The sequence below is a fragment of the Pectinophora gossypiella genome, chromosome 14 (genome assembly GCF_024362695.1).
Source record: "Pectinophora gossypiella chromosome 14, ilPecGoss1.1, whole genome shotgun sequence".
Taxonomy (NCBI): Eukaryota; Metazoa; Arthropoda; class Insecta; order Lepidoptera; family Gelechiidae; genus Pectinophora; species Pectinophora gossypiella.
Window position 1 is genome coordinate 8,609,967 of NC_065417.1, and position 18,141 is coordinate 8,628,107.

The window sequence follows — 18,141 nt, forward strand, 5'->3', positions numbered from 1 at the left end:
TTCATTTAAAATTACGTCGTCGTAGAAAAAGTATTGTATGCAACGTTGTATAACTAGGTCAAAAAATGCTCGTGGCGTCTCTTATTGCGATGTTCGCCAAGGCTCACATCGCAACTCACGCCACTCGCATTTTTTGACCCTTCTTATACAACTGTTGCATAAAATACTATATTCGTTGAATGGTTTCCCTTGTCATAATTTAACAAGAATTTATGTACTTACAAACGTAAAAAAGAACAAAGTAGTAGAGGGGTACTCTTGTCCACCATTTGGCATAAGTATGACGGGAATACACATGTAAGTAAAACGGAGCAGTAGCTTGTGTGCCAGGTACCGTCACGTGACAAACTGTGGATACATTTGAAACTGTTTGCAACCTTGTAAACAATATGCCCGAAAATCAAATGTAGTGCAATCTACTTGCATGCCAGCTACCGGTATGCCTTTTTAAACAAACTAAAAGTAGCTCTATCTTACATGTAAGGAGCTGGCATGCATAATAAAATGCGAGTCATGTCTGATAAGTTTTTGGATTTAGAACTAGTATTGCAAGTAAGTACTTAGCTGATTAAATAAATTCGATAAATTATTATGCATTATACCTACTTATACTTTTTAGTTTGCTACGCAGAGCAACAGCGGAGTGTTTATGAACAACATTTTTTTTTCTTGTCAGTTTCTTAATCTCACCGCGAATACCTGCCGATAATATTTTCGCTTGCCTAAGAATGCTTTAAGCTATATTTTAGCCTTTTTAGCATCTACAGCTAAAACGCAGTGAAAAAATATAAATGTCTAATCTAGATGGTACTGTTTTGATTATACTTACCTATTGGTTTTGTTTATACTTATTACATTTTATTTTTGATATAATTATTATTGTAGCTTTATTTTAAACAATGGAATTTGATGAAATTGATGAAAGTCAATCAGACATTCAATGTACAGCGGTATATATACCGAGAATGAAAAAGAGACCCCTAAAAGAAATAAAAATAAGTAAATTTAAACCTTATAATCGCGTACAGAAACAGGAGAAAGGCTTCAAGAAGCCATCCGAAGCGTCTTTAAGAAAATATAATCAGCGTTATGATATACATTTACTTGTTAGAAATACGGGAAAAGACGAGCTGCTTCTATCATTTCGACAATATTCAAAACAGATGAAAACTTTGCGGCACAAACATCAGAGACTTATCAGTTATCAAAATGAATACAAAATCAGAAGCAACGACCTGAAGAGACGTCTGCACGTGGAATACCAACCTGATGGCGTCGACTGCACCACTGATGTCGATGAACAGCTCTATAAATGTTGTATTAGTGGGCGACGTCTGACACGACCCGGACCTCATTTTAAAACTCTTTCATTTCTATATTCATACAGTATGAGGAGGAATATTGAAATTGGATTCAAGCAAGACACCATTTTTAACATTGACGTTAATCATAGGATGGAACAAAAAGCATTTAATAGGACCGTATTAATGTTGCTGAATCAATCCAAGAAGTTAGATAAATTTCTTTTAAATGATTATAAGAAATCAATACTTTGTCTAGAAAAATGGGAACATTTAAGAAACCTGGTAGATGCGAAAAGATTTGAATTACAAACTTTAGGATCGAAAATATTTACAATGACTGCTTGGCTTATTGGGTTGGATTATGCGTATACAACGCAACAGAAATACGGCAGGTTTCTTTATTATTTGTCCCCTCCTATATGGCGTGGAAAAAATAAGGCGTTTGCTCTCTCTGTTGAGATAGAAGCCAAAGGATTTGATTTTAGCAATCATGATAACGAAAATAGCTTCACGGTAATGTTTGAAAAAATGCAAAAAGAATGTTCATCCCAATTAACTAAACCAGCTTTATATTTCAGTCATCCTTCTGAATTGATGAGTTTATTTCAAGGGATACAGACGCAGCAACACTACCACTTCACCCAAGTATTGAAACTGTCCGAGGAAGTCAAGTTATTAAAAAATAAAATTAAAACCTTAAAAGAAATGATATCACACGATACCGCTATGGTCGCACATAGCATAAGAGGTTTTGAGTCCGAAATAAAATATTTCTATGAAAGTAGCAATCATTTGCAATCAAAGTTTTTTAAAATATTAACCGATCACTTTTATAAACTTGTCAGCTCGACTGAAGTGTTAAAATGGTATGTACATTTACAATTTTGCTATAAAAACGTTTTTAAAAAGAAACCAATGCAAATAGATATAATAACCATGGCGAAATTTTTAGAGGACGCTTTCATGGATTATACCTTTAAACTGGATGGACTATCTGGCAGAAAGGTTCAACTGGCTTTGGCGACGTATATGAAGCAAGAAAAACTTAAAGAAAAGAAAAGTTTAGAGGCTGCTAGAGAACTGCGTCTTTTTTCAAGAATGGAGCGTGCATTGCTGTCAGCATTTAAGCCTTCACCCAAGCGAGATACTAAACGTACGACGTACCCGCAGGTCTCACGACCTGTTATTAAAAATAAAATAATTAAACCGAAGAATATACCAGCCAAGTCTTCCATCACTAAAGAAAAAACAATAACAGAATTTGAAGAAGAATATTTGCGACTCTTTACTGATTGGACTGAAGGTGAAAATCCGCACCTATATCTTTTAAAATGCAAAGACGAATGTCTTAATCAAATCTACAGACTTTGTCAAGTCTCGAACGAAGACGAACAAAGAGCTTAAATTATAATTTTATTTTGTCCACGGAGTAACATGTCACGTTACGAACTCTACAGGTAAATTAATCATCAAATTCTATTTAATTAAACTAATATTATATTTTATGCGTATGTTTAATTTATACCTGAAAGAATTGTTGTACAAAAACGAAATAAAAGACAATTTATTGAAAACAAGACTTTATTTAGGGAATCAATATGAAAAACGTCTATTATCTCCATAAAACACAATACGAATATGCATTAATGTTGATAATACAATAAAAACAAATATTTTTAATAACAAAATTTACACGGTCTACTGATACAAATGTTTGGTTTCATGGTATTGACGATTATCTAATTGGAATTTACATATTTACATTGTGAGTAACACAAACTCTGGTAAAAGCTTATTAATTCAATATAATGCCTTATGATACTTTAGGTTATCTTTCTATGAGAGTAAATAAATAAATACACCTAAGTATAAAACTATTGTTACATAAGAAAGGACATAGACGCAGACTTCTTTTATCATCATTATAAAATGTATTGTTTTCCGAAGGGGCATGAACTGAAATGTCCGATGTTAAAGCTTTGTCATTTGTGATTTTGTATTTTATGATTGTAATCTGAAAAGCTTTGACTAAATGTATCAAAGTTTTAGGGAAAGTTAGGTTTTGTTGGATGGATGTCGAGTAAAATCTAACGTATTTACATAAATATGTACAAAGGAAGAAGCCAATCGCAAGGGAAACACTAAAAGCCTCTTGTAAAAGAAGATCACGAGGTTGTTATGTCTACTCACAAATACTAAAAATATCAACTGGCTACTAAAGAACTTTTGGTATAAGTCTGCATGCAAGTTCTTGTCACCGCCTGAGGTATGTGAGCAGCTGGACGGGAGAGGTAAACAAACAGTGATTGGATGACTGAGGGAGCTTGACACTCAGTTCGGCAATCAGTCAAAGTGCCGTCCGTCCTCCGTCTCTCTGCTAACATACCACGGCTGGAGTCAATAACTTGCGCGCAGACATTTGATGCTAAGAAAGGTGTCAAATAAGGCCATTCATTAATGACACGACATTGACACACTGAACAGTTATATTATGAAAAAGATGAAGGATGTGACAGCTTTAGGATTAATATAAGAATAGAGAAGTTTAATTGTTTTCTGCTTCAGGATCTTTTCGGTGGTTCTACCTCCTGCTTACATATATCTCCTATACTTAAAGGTTGCCTGGAAGAGATTGCTACTTAGCAATAAGGCCGCCTATTGTACTAATTCTATTTCTCTTTTGTTTTGTATTTTGTTTTTTCCTGTTTGTGCAATAAAGTATTTGTTATGTTATGTTATGTTATAGATCCAACCGTTGGATCGAAAGAACGCATTACAGATGTCTCGGTTCATTATATCATCATCTATTGTACATTCAATAAATAGGTTACAAAAAACTGCTAAATGTTATACATGCGTAAGTTCCAAAAGATGTTCAGCTATCTGTGTTAGTCGTGTTGCAACGACATTTAGGGTGGCTTGCGTAAGGGTCTTTAAACATGTAAAGACCTCGACCCTTAAGAACTACCTATTTCATTGACAGAAAATAAGGTGCTACAACGGCCGTATCTCACTAGAATATTATTTGCTACCACATTCGCACCATCAAGAAAATGTATGCAGTTGACAATCAACAAGACACAAGGTGAGGTAGCATTGTTACAATTACATACAAGTACTTAGTTGGTTGCATAACCGTGGTTGCTCCACCATATCCTAGTGAGATAGGGCCCTTAGGGTATACTCATACATTATTAGGTCCCAACTTTGTGAGCCGCATATCACGATCTTTCTACAAACATTTAAAGTCTACTCCAATTGAATTTAGACAAGTAGAAAACAAATTGTTGAAAAAAAATCTGTCGTATTCTGGGACAAAATCACTCTACAATTATTTCAAAAACAGTACCTTTAATAATATACCAAATCTAGTTAAACCAATTGATTCATTCATTGTACTGATTTATTTTGATTTTTTCCAGATTCAATTGGAATATGCTCAGGTTTCTATCTACTTACAGGTATTATCAAATACGGTAATAAAGTAATAAATTCTTGTAAAATAATAGTAAGTATGTAAGTATACCCTAAGTACTTAACTGAAATATTAACTGTATCTTCATCCTTCACCTAGCTATTTTCAAAAGAAAATGACTAGTAGTTAAATCAGTTTTATCAAAATATTAGTTTTCCTTCAAAATGTTCAATACAAATTGAGCAACATTATGATGGAATACTTTCATAAGACGTTACACATATCATTAGTAAAACAATATTTGGTGTTCCAACTTCGGACATTATATAAAACATCCAGACGATGAGCATTTATAATACTTATCTAACAATCGATATCGATACATTTTTCGTACACGACGTCAATAAATTAAAACCACTCAACAGGGTCCAAGAGTTTATCTGACACGTTTTTTCTGCAACTTGGCTAGTTTTCTTCTCTTCAGTATCATTTCGTAGAGGGCTTCGAGGCCTTCGTGCAGTCCTTCGCCGGTGATGGCGCAGGCGGGCTGCACGTGCCACGCATGCGCGTCACGCGATCCGTGCGGCGAAGACACCAGCTCGTGCAGCCCCAGCAGCTTTTCCAGCTCCCGCGGTTCCTTTGCACCTGGTAAGTCCTGTTTATTTGCTAACACCAATATCGGTACACCGGTATTGTCTGGCGACTTTGCAGTCCGTATCAACTCCATTTTAGCTTCCTCCATACGTTCCACATCGACAGAGTCGAGGACAAATATAATGCCGTCAGTGCATCGAGTGTAGGACTTCCATAGCGGGCGAAGCTTTTCTTGTCCACCGACGTCCCAGACGAGGAAATTGACGCCTTTGGATTTGCCGATGGTGCCTTTGACTTTCTCACAGTTGAAGCCGATGGTGGGGACGGTGTTGAGGTACTGGTCAAACTTGAGCCGGTAGAGGGCGGTGGTCTTGCCGGCGGAGTCGAGGCCGAGCATGACGACATGCAGCGTGCCCTGCGCGGAGGGCAGCGCGTCGAGCAGGCTCGAGTTCTTGCCCATGTTCGCACCCATGCTGCGCCGCGGCTATCTGACGCTCTCGTCTGAACGCACCATCACGAGCACTTGCAATCGCCTGGAATTGAATAAGATCACAGGTTAAAGATACTCGACAATAAGGCCTAAGTACCTACATTGATATGGGGCTAAAACTTGGTGTATCTATAGGTATGGTATTATTTATATGATCGTGTCGCATTTTTCGTACTTATTGCAAAACTGTTTAGGTGCATATCTAAAAATATGTTGGTTCTAAATAATATTTTATTCGATTTGGAAATTTCTACGTTTCCATCCACCGACCACCTTGCGCTATTCTTGGTCGTATTGCGCCATTCGAGCTCAAAGATCGCAGCAAGCAGTTCTCCTATTAATATACTCAGTATAGCATCGGTAATAATACTCAACGCAGTGTTCCCATAAGCCATGTCGTGACTAACTCACGCATGTACAATATTTAAGACGCGTAATTTAGTTTGAGGCAATGATAATGGTTAAATAATAATCACATTGGATTTTTATTACACAGTTCTACTATAAAAAAACTCTACGAATAAAATTGGTATTTAATTTACCAATGATAAGGTTCTGTATTATAAGGACCTATACTTCGGGCGCTGATATTAGGTAATTCTCGGATGAAGGTCTTACATAGGAGAACCTACTGTCAAGATATTGAAGTGAGCAATTTTGGTTCGAAAGCCTTACAATGGCTCGCACTTAAAAACGTACGTAGGTAAGGCGACTGTTAATTTGTGAATTAATGCTCACTCTTTGGTTTTGTAAAAAAGGTCTGTTGCATAAGTAGGTATGTACGAATACAATGATAGTACGTTGATTATATCAAAAACGTGCAAATGCAATTAAGAAGTGTTGTCTAATCCGCATTTAGGTAATCCCCGCAATGTTCTCTACAAACAAGTTTTGTTTTCGATTTATAAAACAATCGTAGGTAATGGAAATGTCAGCGGTAGAACCCGGTGATGTCGGCCTCGTGCCCTTTACTTGTTACTTAATTCGGACAACTTCTCAAAGAGATTTCGAAAATGAGCAGTGATTATGTAAAATTGTATATTATTATTATTGTGTATAAGTACTCAATAATTTTCTTTAATGAAGTGATTTCAGAGGACGCGGTGATATTCTCCCAAATAGCGAATAAAACGTTGAAAGGAAGACTTGGAAACGCATCTGGGTAGACAAATTTAATTCAAAAGTCGTCCAACAAGTTGATGACTGAGATTATAATCTACTCTAGCAATAGTGAGTAGTAGTTAAAAATAACGGGTACAGAGGGGGAAGAGGGGGATCGGGACGAGACGAGATGTCGCCACCGCAGCGCCCTTTATAATTATTCTCCGCGTTCGGAGTCGTCGAGTTTTTGCCATCTTTTTGCACGGAGGCACGGGCCGGGTGAGCGGAGTGGTTCTACCTGCAGCTTGCACTCGGTTCAATACTTCAATCTTATGCTTCGAATCCGAGCGTTGACCTCAACGAAAGTTGATTTACGTCTCCTCATGATGGACTTTGGCTTTCAATTGTTTTTGTGTTTCAGTAGTATCTCGGTATCATCTATAATAAGATTACCAAAGTCATTACTAGTATTATTGTACTTGAAAATCGAAGTTTAAATATCTATCTATAGGATTAATATTGTGCATTGGTCACAATATTGGCACTTATTCTTATCTGTTACGTAACTACTTATTCGTACGTTTCACGCATCTCAAGCGTAAATAATTCAATTGAATCGGTCTAAGCGTTCGAATAGTTGCTTTCTATTACATCGATATTTATCAAATAACCACCCAGAGCTGATTCAAGCATTCCAGAATGCTTAGACGATTCAATACAGTACGGAGTACAAAGATCTTTACGTAATGTAAGTTCTGTTACAAGACGTTGAATGTACTTATTGAACACTTACAATAGTTTCTATCAACCTTTCGTTCGGAATCGCAGTATTGTCATCAATACTCTGCAGGTACTATTAATTCTATAATAATAATTTTCTGTTGAGGATTTCACACGACTTATGTGATTTTCGTAATGTATTGTTGATCACTATTTGTAGTTGTGTCACAATCGTAATTGATCGATTCATTAAATCTACGCCAATGTTTCTAGTAGGAGTAGCAAAAGTAAGTATCTATTATATATAATTCATACAAGAAAATTAAATCAAAATTGTTATACCTACTTCTCTTCTTCTGTCGTGTGGGTTGTGAGGTGGGTGCCCAACCTTATCAACCCTGGCGGCAGGGTTATTGAGCCGCGAAAGGCTCCTGATCCTGATATGACGCATGTAACGACTACGCTACGTATATCAGTAAGTAGTAAGCGGGATCAATGGCTTAACGAGCCTTCCGAAGAACGTATAGTACTAAAGAAAGTTGATAAAATTATGTATAAAACGTTTTTTCATATTAAATCTATAGATTAGAATAAATAAAATTTTGAAAGTGTAGCACTTAGTTTTGCAGGCCAGTGTATATGAACGACAGACTTGCGTTTGTTTGATCCACATTCGCGTACAGGTTATTCCCCGTTATTATTGCTTATGTTATGGCTTCATAACAATCACACATCCATTTATACGGCACAGCAGTCCGTGCTAGTAATCAGTATGACTGTTTTAGACCACACCGTTATGTACACGATAGCCATTCATTGGACGTGGTCAATATTACAGTAATCTAGTTAGATTCCGTATGATGATCGAAAGATACCGAAACTAGTTCTATAACGCACTTGAGTTTTCTAATAATAATCATATCGAGATTTTATCGTTACTCAATTCCATTAGAAGTAATGCTTCCGCAATTTAACTTTGGTCACTAAGCTTCATATTAAATGTTAAGCTCAGATTTTTGTTTGACACTAAATTTAATGTTAAAGAAAGGTAAAGATCCGCTTTGCGAAACACATAAATAACATTACACCTGTATACACCTACTCCTCGCCTGCTATGTTCTAGTCCTATATGTAATAGGCGTCGAGCCTATTAACCGGGCACAAAATAACGGATTATGGGAATAAAGGGATTTGCGAAAGATTGTTTAATAAAGGAACGGCCTACAGTCTAGGCTCTAGAGTTCATCGAACTTTTAATACTGGTAATAAGAAAGGCGTCGAGAAACCCTGACTCTCAAAAAAAAATATGAAAATAAGTACGTACCGTGTGCAATACGCGTACCTTATCTAAATTAAACTTGATCTCCTGAGTTCACACTCTCACATTTATTAACTAACAGAGACGACCTTAACTATTAACTAACCTTAACTATTAACGACCTTAACTATAAACTATTAACTAACAGAGACGACCTTCATAGTGTTTTGAAAACTTTAAGGTCAAGCACAACTCGGTCATGAACCTAGCATAGTAATTTTTGCCCTAACGTAAAGTATCAAATTATATTTGGGATTAAGAGCGCACATGATGACGACGAAATCAGTACCTAATAATTTATTCGTCTGAAATATTTCGTGTCGTGTCTTGTTTCGTTTGTTTTATAATCATTTTTTGTTTTGTCCAGGAAAAAAACTGACGTTTAAAACGTAGCAAAATCTGCGGGCGGAAGGGAGCACTTGACATCTAGTTTATTGCCTGCTATATTAGGTCTGCCTCCCATTGGGCTGGGTCGCCGTTGGACGCGCATCGCATACGGATGGCCAATACGACCTGTTGCAACGAATACCAGGTTGGCTAGCGGAACGTATATAACTGGACTGCACGTTCTATTAAAACCGTATCATCAGCCATCAAAACAACATCAACAGGGGAAATTGGACCGCCACGTGTCATTTACAATTTACGTTGCTCTGATTTACGGTGAAAAGAACATAATTTTAAGTCGAGCGGAAACTATTGCTTCGAAAATACAACATTTAATACAATGTTAATTTATTGGCCCTGATTCCCGCAGACACATCCTAATTTTATTTTAAGTTATACCTGTCATTTTCTTATTCGCCGTAAGGAAAGCTACGGATTGACAACTGTCAATTTAAAAATGAATGAATAACCCGGACGTTTACAAATCGGCATTTCGCTCATATGCAACTTGTTTGACGTGTGCTGTCAACTTAATTCTGTAGGTTATTGACCAATATAAAATTTTTAAAGGGCTTTTTTCTGCCTAAATTTGACGTGTGTTCCATAAATTATGCCTGTCGATTACCCGTCCCTTTCTTTTTCAGCGGATAAGAAAATTTCAGGAATAACTTACAATAAAATTAGAGTGTGTGTGTACAGGAATCAACACTCCACCATTGTTACCATAAAAATAAGCTCGCCTGACCAAAATATCTTCGGAAAGATTTCAAACCAAATACGCACAGTCACTAACCTTCTGCTGATAGCTTTCGATTGTTATTCGATTTGCGATCGTTGCTAAGTAGGTACTTGCCAATCCAATTATCTCCTTTTAAATCGGCAAACGAAGTACGTATTTACCTTCCAATTCAAGTTACATAAACACAGTTAGGTTGTTAAGTGTGGCTAAGGACGGGAGAAAGTAAAGGGCCGGCATATCATCATGCTTTCTCTTCACTCGTGACCCTACAGACGGCACCATAGATTACTTTATACTACATCATTATTTAACGTTTTCTCATTATGTTTCCTTCTTCTATCGTGTGGGTTGTGAGGTGGATTACCAACCTCATTAACCCTGGTGTCAGGGTTACTATTGAACCGCCAAAGGCCCCTGACACAGCTCATGTAACGACTACAAACTTACATCAGCAAGTAGTAACCTTAACGTACCTTCCGAAGCACAGATCATCTTACTTTCGGACACTCGGGTGATAGATGTTAGTAACCTCAACGTACCTTCCGAAGCACAGATCATCTTACTTTCGGACGCTCGGGTGATGAGCTCCGAAATAAAATATCTTAACCAAACTAGAGATCACAAAGTGATCATTATGTGAATCTGGTAAATTAATTTCCTTAATAAAGTTACTAAATCGAACAACAATACAAAACAATACAAATACACTTTATTGCACCAAAATAAAAAGAACGTTTGAACGTTTGTTGGTTTTGAACTCTGACTCCATTTACGTCCAAATAAACACTTCAGCAACCCGAAGTTTCCACCTCAAATCAATTATTCTAAGCGCCGATTTTCTTGACAACCAACAATAGATAAATAAAGGTATAATAACCCAACGTTAAGATGACCTTGTCAGTATGTAGGTCTCTACAACCAGGATTTGACTATGTCAAAACAAAAACAAAAGTTGCTTTACTAGTTTTTTGGCAGGTCGAAGGCCCCGTCGGATGTCCCACTTGTAATACAACATGACCTCCATATTTTCAAACGATACTTTCGTTAAGCGAAAACAAGTTAAATTCCTACCTGTTTCATAGAAACCTAAAAATATACATTTCTTTGTGCCTCACAATTGGGCTCATCTGAACCAAATTAGCTTTTGAAAGTATAAGTTGTTCTGTTCAGTTTAAAGAGCATTATTCTCATAAAAAATCTATAAATAGTCACTTACTTTGCTCTGTGTACACATATTGTAGCAATATATATATATATTTTTAACTTTTATTTTTTTCTATTACCTTCTCTCTGTGATGTTAAATTATAGAATCGAAAATTCGGAATCCTATCTCCTTTTTCTCGTCAATCATATGTTCACTGCTGACTATACCTGTGTTGACTAATTGTGTATAAACTATTAGAACAATAATAATTATACAAGATTCGACAGAAAAAAAAAACTTAACATTACACATATTCTGAATTATGTTAACCCTACATAATACATTATTATAGTGGGTACCTACACATTTCCGTAGCTAGCGTGTATTGCCAACATAAGGAACTACCATACCTCTTACATCATACTAGTATAAATAAATAGTATAATTCGTCATCATCTCCCTAGTGTTATCCAGTAACGCTCAGTTATATATTACATGTGCAACTTTAATATACGAAGATAGAGAGATACTTACGTGGGAAAAGAAGACTTATTTTATGTTGTGTAAGGCCTAACGAACTTCAGTCTTCAAATATCTGAAACAATAAAAAAGTAACAATCAGTTACAGAAGAACATTTTTATATATTTGAACACAATAATTCGATTTCTTTCAGTTGCTTTCTTTATACAGGATTTAAAACGTACACAGGTATAAAATAATAATGTCAATCAATGTCATTGGATATTATATAACTTTTAGATGTATATTACATAATTTGCGTATGAGAAGTAATTTTGATTTGGGTTTTGTAAAGCAAAATAAATCAAAGGAAAGACATAAAGAGTTTCTTCAGTTGTTTATAAAGATAATTTAAATCAAATCTAGGAAATGAAAGTGTTTTTGCAACCGCAGCGTAGATCACGGAGTGTTTATTTGTTCTTCATTGAGGGTAGGTGATCGTGCGCCGACCTCACGAAGGATGGTCATTTCCGCTTCCTATCTTACCACTCTTAATGAAATATATGAGAATCGTGGAATCCGCACATTATGTGTATATATCCCAAAGCACCTGACGCCTATTGCGTTCGGGCTCGATGAGGGTACAAATACCTATTTCAATTAGATTTATTTTATCGAGCGAAAAAAAAGAAAATTAACATTTTGAGATTTGTAGGTGATGGGGAAAAAAGTTATTGCAGTAACCGAAAATAATTCAATGCCGAAACGAATTTATTAGTTCGCATATACAGCTGCCTACTTTTTATATTAAGTCGTTCAAGGAAAATCGATATCTGTCTAAATATAAGTCGGGTCACAACAGAACATTTCTTATTTATTAAAGTGGTACTTAAAATGCCTACTTATTTACATTATGTTTTCGCCTGAACTGTAAGCTTCGAGTATGAATGTTTTATACGACTTTGCATTTGAAATACGAAGTTATGAGTACTAAGATAGCGTTGTAAGTTGAGATCAAGTTACGAACTTCGGAAAATCGTACCACGGCACTAGTTTGTGGTGAACTTTATGTATTAACATGTAAGACTTAGAACTAAGAGCTAATGTAACGCAAAAATACATGCTATATCGTATTTGAAATCAAATAACAGATTCAACGAGAAATGCCAATATTGCCTATTTAAATTGGCGTCACAAATTGAAAGCACCTACTTCATTTCACTCGCTACGCTTCTACCTTTATTTACTAGTAAATCAAAACATCTAATCAATCATTTGAATAGTAATGCAATTATAGCTACTTTTGTACTTTATATTCCATTGTATGTAATTGTGAACTGTTACGTTATAAAACTTCTCGAATCGCTCGAGTAAGACTCGTTTTATAACATAATAGAGATTTCAATAGCACTCGTTACTGTTGAAAGACGTGGTTTTACATACTTTTTTCTTATTTCAGCGTTCAATGGCAGTTTGACCCTCTTACGGTTACGGTTCCTCAATTCTTAACAGTATTCGTTGAATTTTAAGGCTGAATGGAGTGGAATTTGTAAAACTGCTACAATTTCTCAGAGATATCCATTTTGATTATTGCGGAAAGGCTACGGGATGTTAGGCTATTTATTATGTAGAAGGGAAAATTAGGCGAGGCGACCTGTTGTTACCGTGCCACCGGCAGACCGGCCCCATCGCAAATTGAATCCTTCATTATTGAATGCGTTCACCCTGATAACGTTTCCTAATCCACCTGTTAAGCTTGTTCGTTTTAAACATGCACAATGCCACGTCATTTGCACAATACAGATGACCGCTCGACCTTTTACGTAACTATAGATCTTCTCTGTCTATTAAAGTTTTGTAACCTGTCAATATGATGTTCTTCGCGATTATTTTATCACATAAGTATTATATAGTTTTATGTTTTTTGTCTGTGTGAAGTCTTTAAGGACACTATTTAATGTGGGTAAGCGTATATCGTCACCTTATAGTCAAAACAAACTTAGGTGCCGTTCTGAATTTTGTTAACTAGTAACTCAATTTTTACCTGGATCGGAATTAATTGCAAGATATCGAAGTTTTGTTGCAGAAAATCACATCAGAGTGATTTTTTCAAATGGCGCTTAAGTGGTTTTCACGATATGGGTATGGAATTTGGATAAACAAAGTTGTCACTTGCATATTTTTACTGTCATGACTTTAGTGAAACCGAGCGTTAACTCTATAAGTGTACGCGAAATGGGAAAGTCCGTGAATAAACTAACAGTAATACTGTCGAGCTAAGGTAGCACCTTACCGATACCGCAAGTAAGCGACGACTTTCCTGTCACGAGTCGACAAAAACGCGACAAAAGCGCGAGCACTGTCGCAGTACAGTTAAATAAACGATTAGGTGGCGAAATAGCGTCGTGTCGCCGCCTCATGCAGTCGGAAACGTAAAATTTACATTACGTGTGGCGAGATAAACATTTCCACACTTCGAGATTCACTCTGATAAAAGAGACTATCGTAAAATGTATTTATCGTTACTCAGTCTGTTTAGGAAGTGCTGGACAGAGTTGAAGAAAAGAGAACCATATTGAGTATAGAGAACCGGAGGGGAATATGATTGGCCACCTGATACGACACGATTCATTTATAACAAACATCATAGAAGGAAAAAATAAAATTAGAGCGTTAGGCTCACGATCTGGAGGTTCGGGTTCGATTCCCGATGGGGACATTGTCGAAATCACTTTGTGAGACTGTTCTTTGTTTGGTATAATCGAACCCGGACCTCCAGATCGTGAGCCTAACGCTCTAACCACTACACCACGGAGGCTGTCCTATGTTTGGTAAGGACTTTTCAGGCTTGAATCACCTGATTGTCCGAAAAAGTAAGATGATTCCGTGCTTCGGAGGGCACGTTAAGCCGTTGGTCCCGGCTATTAGCCGTAAAAACACCACCAACCCGCATTGGAGCAGCGTGGTGGAGTATACTCCATACCCCCTCCGGTTGATTGAGGGGAGGCCTGTGCCCAGCAGTGGGACGTATATAGGCTGTTTATGTGTGTGTGTGTGTACAAGTTAACATTACGTTACGTTCGTACATTACGTTGGTCTACCAGAAAGCTCGGTGAAGTGTAGGTACTTTGTTCATCTTGCGATGGACATACCTCTGAGTACTCCAATTGGAATTTAGTCGTGAGTTTATGTTATGTTATTAATGTTAAGAAGCTATGTGAATCATCAAACAGAAAGCTTTCGTAATATTCTCGTATGAAGGTCAGTTTTAATAAGTTGCAGCCAGTTCGGTCGGAGTGTTTAACGGATTCCATTTCATTTTCCACAAGCAGCTGGGCAACGGGTTGAGAATGCAAGCAAAAAGCTGGCACTGCCAACTATTGCGGGCAATTGGCGGCACGTGGTGAACGATGAGCTATTCTCAACTTAACTTTTTTTATTAGCTTTATTTTGCGATGCAATCTCTGTTCTGTTTCTCACGTTAATTCAACTCTTAGTGTTGCTGTGTTGTTTGGAATGGGGAGACAGATAAATTTTACAATTTATTTATTTAGAAAAAACGAATTTACTAATGCACTAACGGAAAAAGCCAATGCGTACAGTAAACTTTAATAAATCACAAACACGGGTAACTATTCTTCCTCTTCTTCTATCGTGTGGGTTGTGAGCCTCATCAACCCTGGTGTCAGGGTTATAATTGAGCCGCCAAAGGCCCCTGACGTGACTCAAGTAACGACTACGTACTTTCATCAGTAAGTAGTAATCGGGACCAACGGCTTATGGGTAACTATTGGTTTAAATAATACAATTTTACGTTGAGCTTAAATAACTAATGGAATAACAAAACAATCATAAATACAGGCATAAGTTTAATGAAGTATAAAATAAGTCAATATCTGGATGTTGAGCTATCATGGCATTGAGAAATGATACAGCTTGGGCTGTAGGAGTGTATCTCGTAGTGAGGGTGCGACGACACGACAACAATTCGTTTTAGAATCTTTCGTCGATGTAGAGCCAAATGAAAGGAAATTATATTGTAATCGGCTCGAAGGAGAACTCTACAGTAATAAACAGGGGAGTTAAAATGGCCACATCGAAGCAATTCATCTAAGAAAGCAATATTGCAATTTGACATTTGCACATTTAAAAGTAAGTGCGCATTGCAAACAAATGTCAAATAGCAATATTGCTTTCTTAGATGAATTGCTTCGATGTGGCCATTTTAACACTCCAGATATTGATACGTATAAAGAAGAGGAATACGTCTATTTTCCAAAGACGTACGTCGGACGGGATACCTTTTCCTACGATGCACTGTTAATATAAATGTGACAGAAACGTATCAAGTAAAGTCAAAATTGAATTGTAAACGTTTGTTAAAAAAATCTTTAAATGTCTCACTGCTGAGGCTTCCCCTTTAATCAACCGGAGGGGGTATGGAGCATACTCCACCACACCGCGGCGCGCCGCTCAACTGCGAGTTGGTAAAAAAAAACATGCATGTATCAAAGTTCTGTTCCTTCTCAATGTAAATTAAGATTGAACTACAATAAAGATAATTCATGTTCTTGATTTGCATTCTCTTTTCATTTTTATTACTCAGACCAAATTACTCGTAATTCAACGGTTGCATATGATGGTTCGCTATTTACGTATTAAGTATTTCGAAAGTATATCCATAAGCCGTTATAGTTACGTGATTTATGATACTGATTGAACAGAACAGAATGTGTTATTGGTTTTATAAATAAACCGGAAGAGCTTCGATATCTTCATTGTGATTGATGTCTCCGAAAATAAACAAAGATAAATTGATTGTGTAACCTTTGTCCAATTAATTTTTTTTAGGTTTGTGACTTTGATAAGGATGACTTTGTATTGTACCGTCTTGTGACCTTTGTCGCTCGCTTAGTACTTCTGTTAGTATACCCAAAAAAAACAAGTAGGTATCTGACTGATTTGCCGCAGATGGCATTAACTAGTTGGCCGGACAAATGGGGAGCGCTGAAGGCTCTCACCCAGTACAAAAAAAAACTAAGTGGTAACAGATTACACAGTCGATAGAGACATGTTTAGTTTATAGTGCAAACAGTACGACCGCCGTTGTTCAAGAAATGAGCGTTGGGCTCACGATTTGGAGGTCTCGGGTTCGAATCCACTTTGTGGCCTCTAGTTGGTCCAGACATTGCAAGCTGATCACCCGATTGTCAGAAAGTAAGATGATTCGCGCTTCACTCCCTGCAACTATTTACTTACTTACGTAAGTACGTATGTCCGGGGTATTTAGCGGGTTAGCAGTAGATAACCACCAAGGTTGATGAGATCGCGGTCATTCATCTCACAACTTACAAGTGCGAAGGAGATAGTGCCAAAGGTTCTAAAGTGCCCCCGTACTAATAACTTATACGATGCACTTGCTTATGCCAGAAAGGAGTTTCTAAATTGTGAGTAGCGGATTAGTGGGTCATAATATTGCCATATTAATGTTTAGATGTTGACATTAAGTCCTAGCTTCCTTTATTAAATTCATTTCCAATACCTAAAGGTTGCCTGGAAGAGATAGCTACCTTAACAATAAGGCCGCTTGTTGTACATCTTCTTCTTCTATCGTGTGGTTTGTGAGGTGGATTACCAACCTCATCAACCCTGGTTGTGACATGGCTCATGTAACGACTACTTACTTACCTACATCAGTAAGTAGTAATCGGGACCAACGGCTTAACGTGCCTTCCGAGCACGGACCATCTTTCTTTCGGACAACCAGGTGATTTGCCTGCAATGGCCTAGCAAACTAGGGCTCACAAAGTGATTTTCGTGATGTGGCCTGTTGTACTCTCTAAGTGATTATAATGGTTTATTGTGAGTGCAAAAAATATTTTTTGTATTGTATTGTTAAGTACCTATATCAATTCTGTCTATTTTCCCTGCGAGAAATATGACGTAGTTCTTTTATACCTCCTACTTAACGGTTAATATGCGACCTCTAAGTAATTGCAAACGTTACGAGTGCGGATGCGTGGGACTGGAAAACGCAGGGATGCCAGACACGTGTTTTGAACTTCCCTCATTTCTTACAAAGAAAACTCTTTTGGGAACGTCCCCGGCTACACGGTCGAAATCGTCAAGGGTCAGGTCAATTTGAATGTCCGTCAAAAAAGGATCGGCTGAAACAACAAAAACAAAAATCCCCAATATTTCCCCAAAGTTTCATCAAAACTTCCCCAAAAAGTTATTTTTTCCCCACATTTAGCGAAAAAGTCCCTCAAACTGGCAACCCTGCGTGAACGGGAAGTGATCGTTTTGCCACGTTAACAGAAGGTGTATGAGGATTGTATGTTAATCTTATGATTTTATTGGCATAACATGCGTGGGAGACCTATTGTATGACACAATTTGTCATACAACACTAATTATTGATTTACATATACCGGTTTGTTTATTTAATTGGTTACTTACAAACTATGA

At 37.0% G+C, this 18,141-nt stretch overlaps 1 protein-coding gene across 2 annotated transcripts in view; it reads right to left on the reverse strand.

The window, feature by feature from the left end:
* Positions 1 to 2,867: 2,867 nt before the first annotated feature.
* LOC126372610 (ADP-ribosylation factor-like protein 4C) overlaps positions 2,868 to 18,141 on the reverse strand; it is a 57,507-nt gene continuing 42,233 nt past the window's right edge. For both annotated transcript variants that reach the window (XM_050018425.1, XM_050018426.1), the window contains 2 exons: positions 11,748 to 11,808; positions 2,868 to 5,846 (listed from right to left, as the gene is read on the reverse strand). In XM_050018425.1, the coding sequence (XP_049874382.1) occupies positions 5,156 to 5,785 (630 nt within the window). In that variant the 5' untranslated portion in view covers positions 5,786 to 5,846; positions 11,748 to 11,808 and the 3' untranslated portion in view covers positions 2,868 to 5,155. The remainder of the gene's footprint in view (positions 5,847 to 11,747; positions 11,809 to 18,141) is intronic.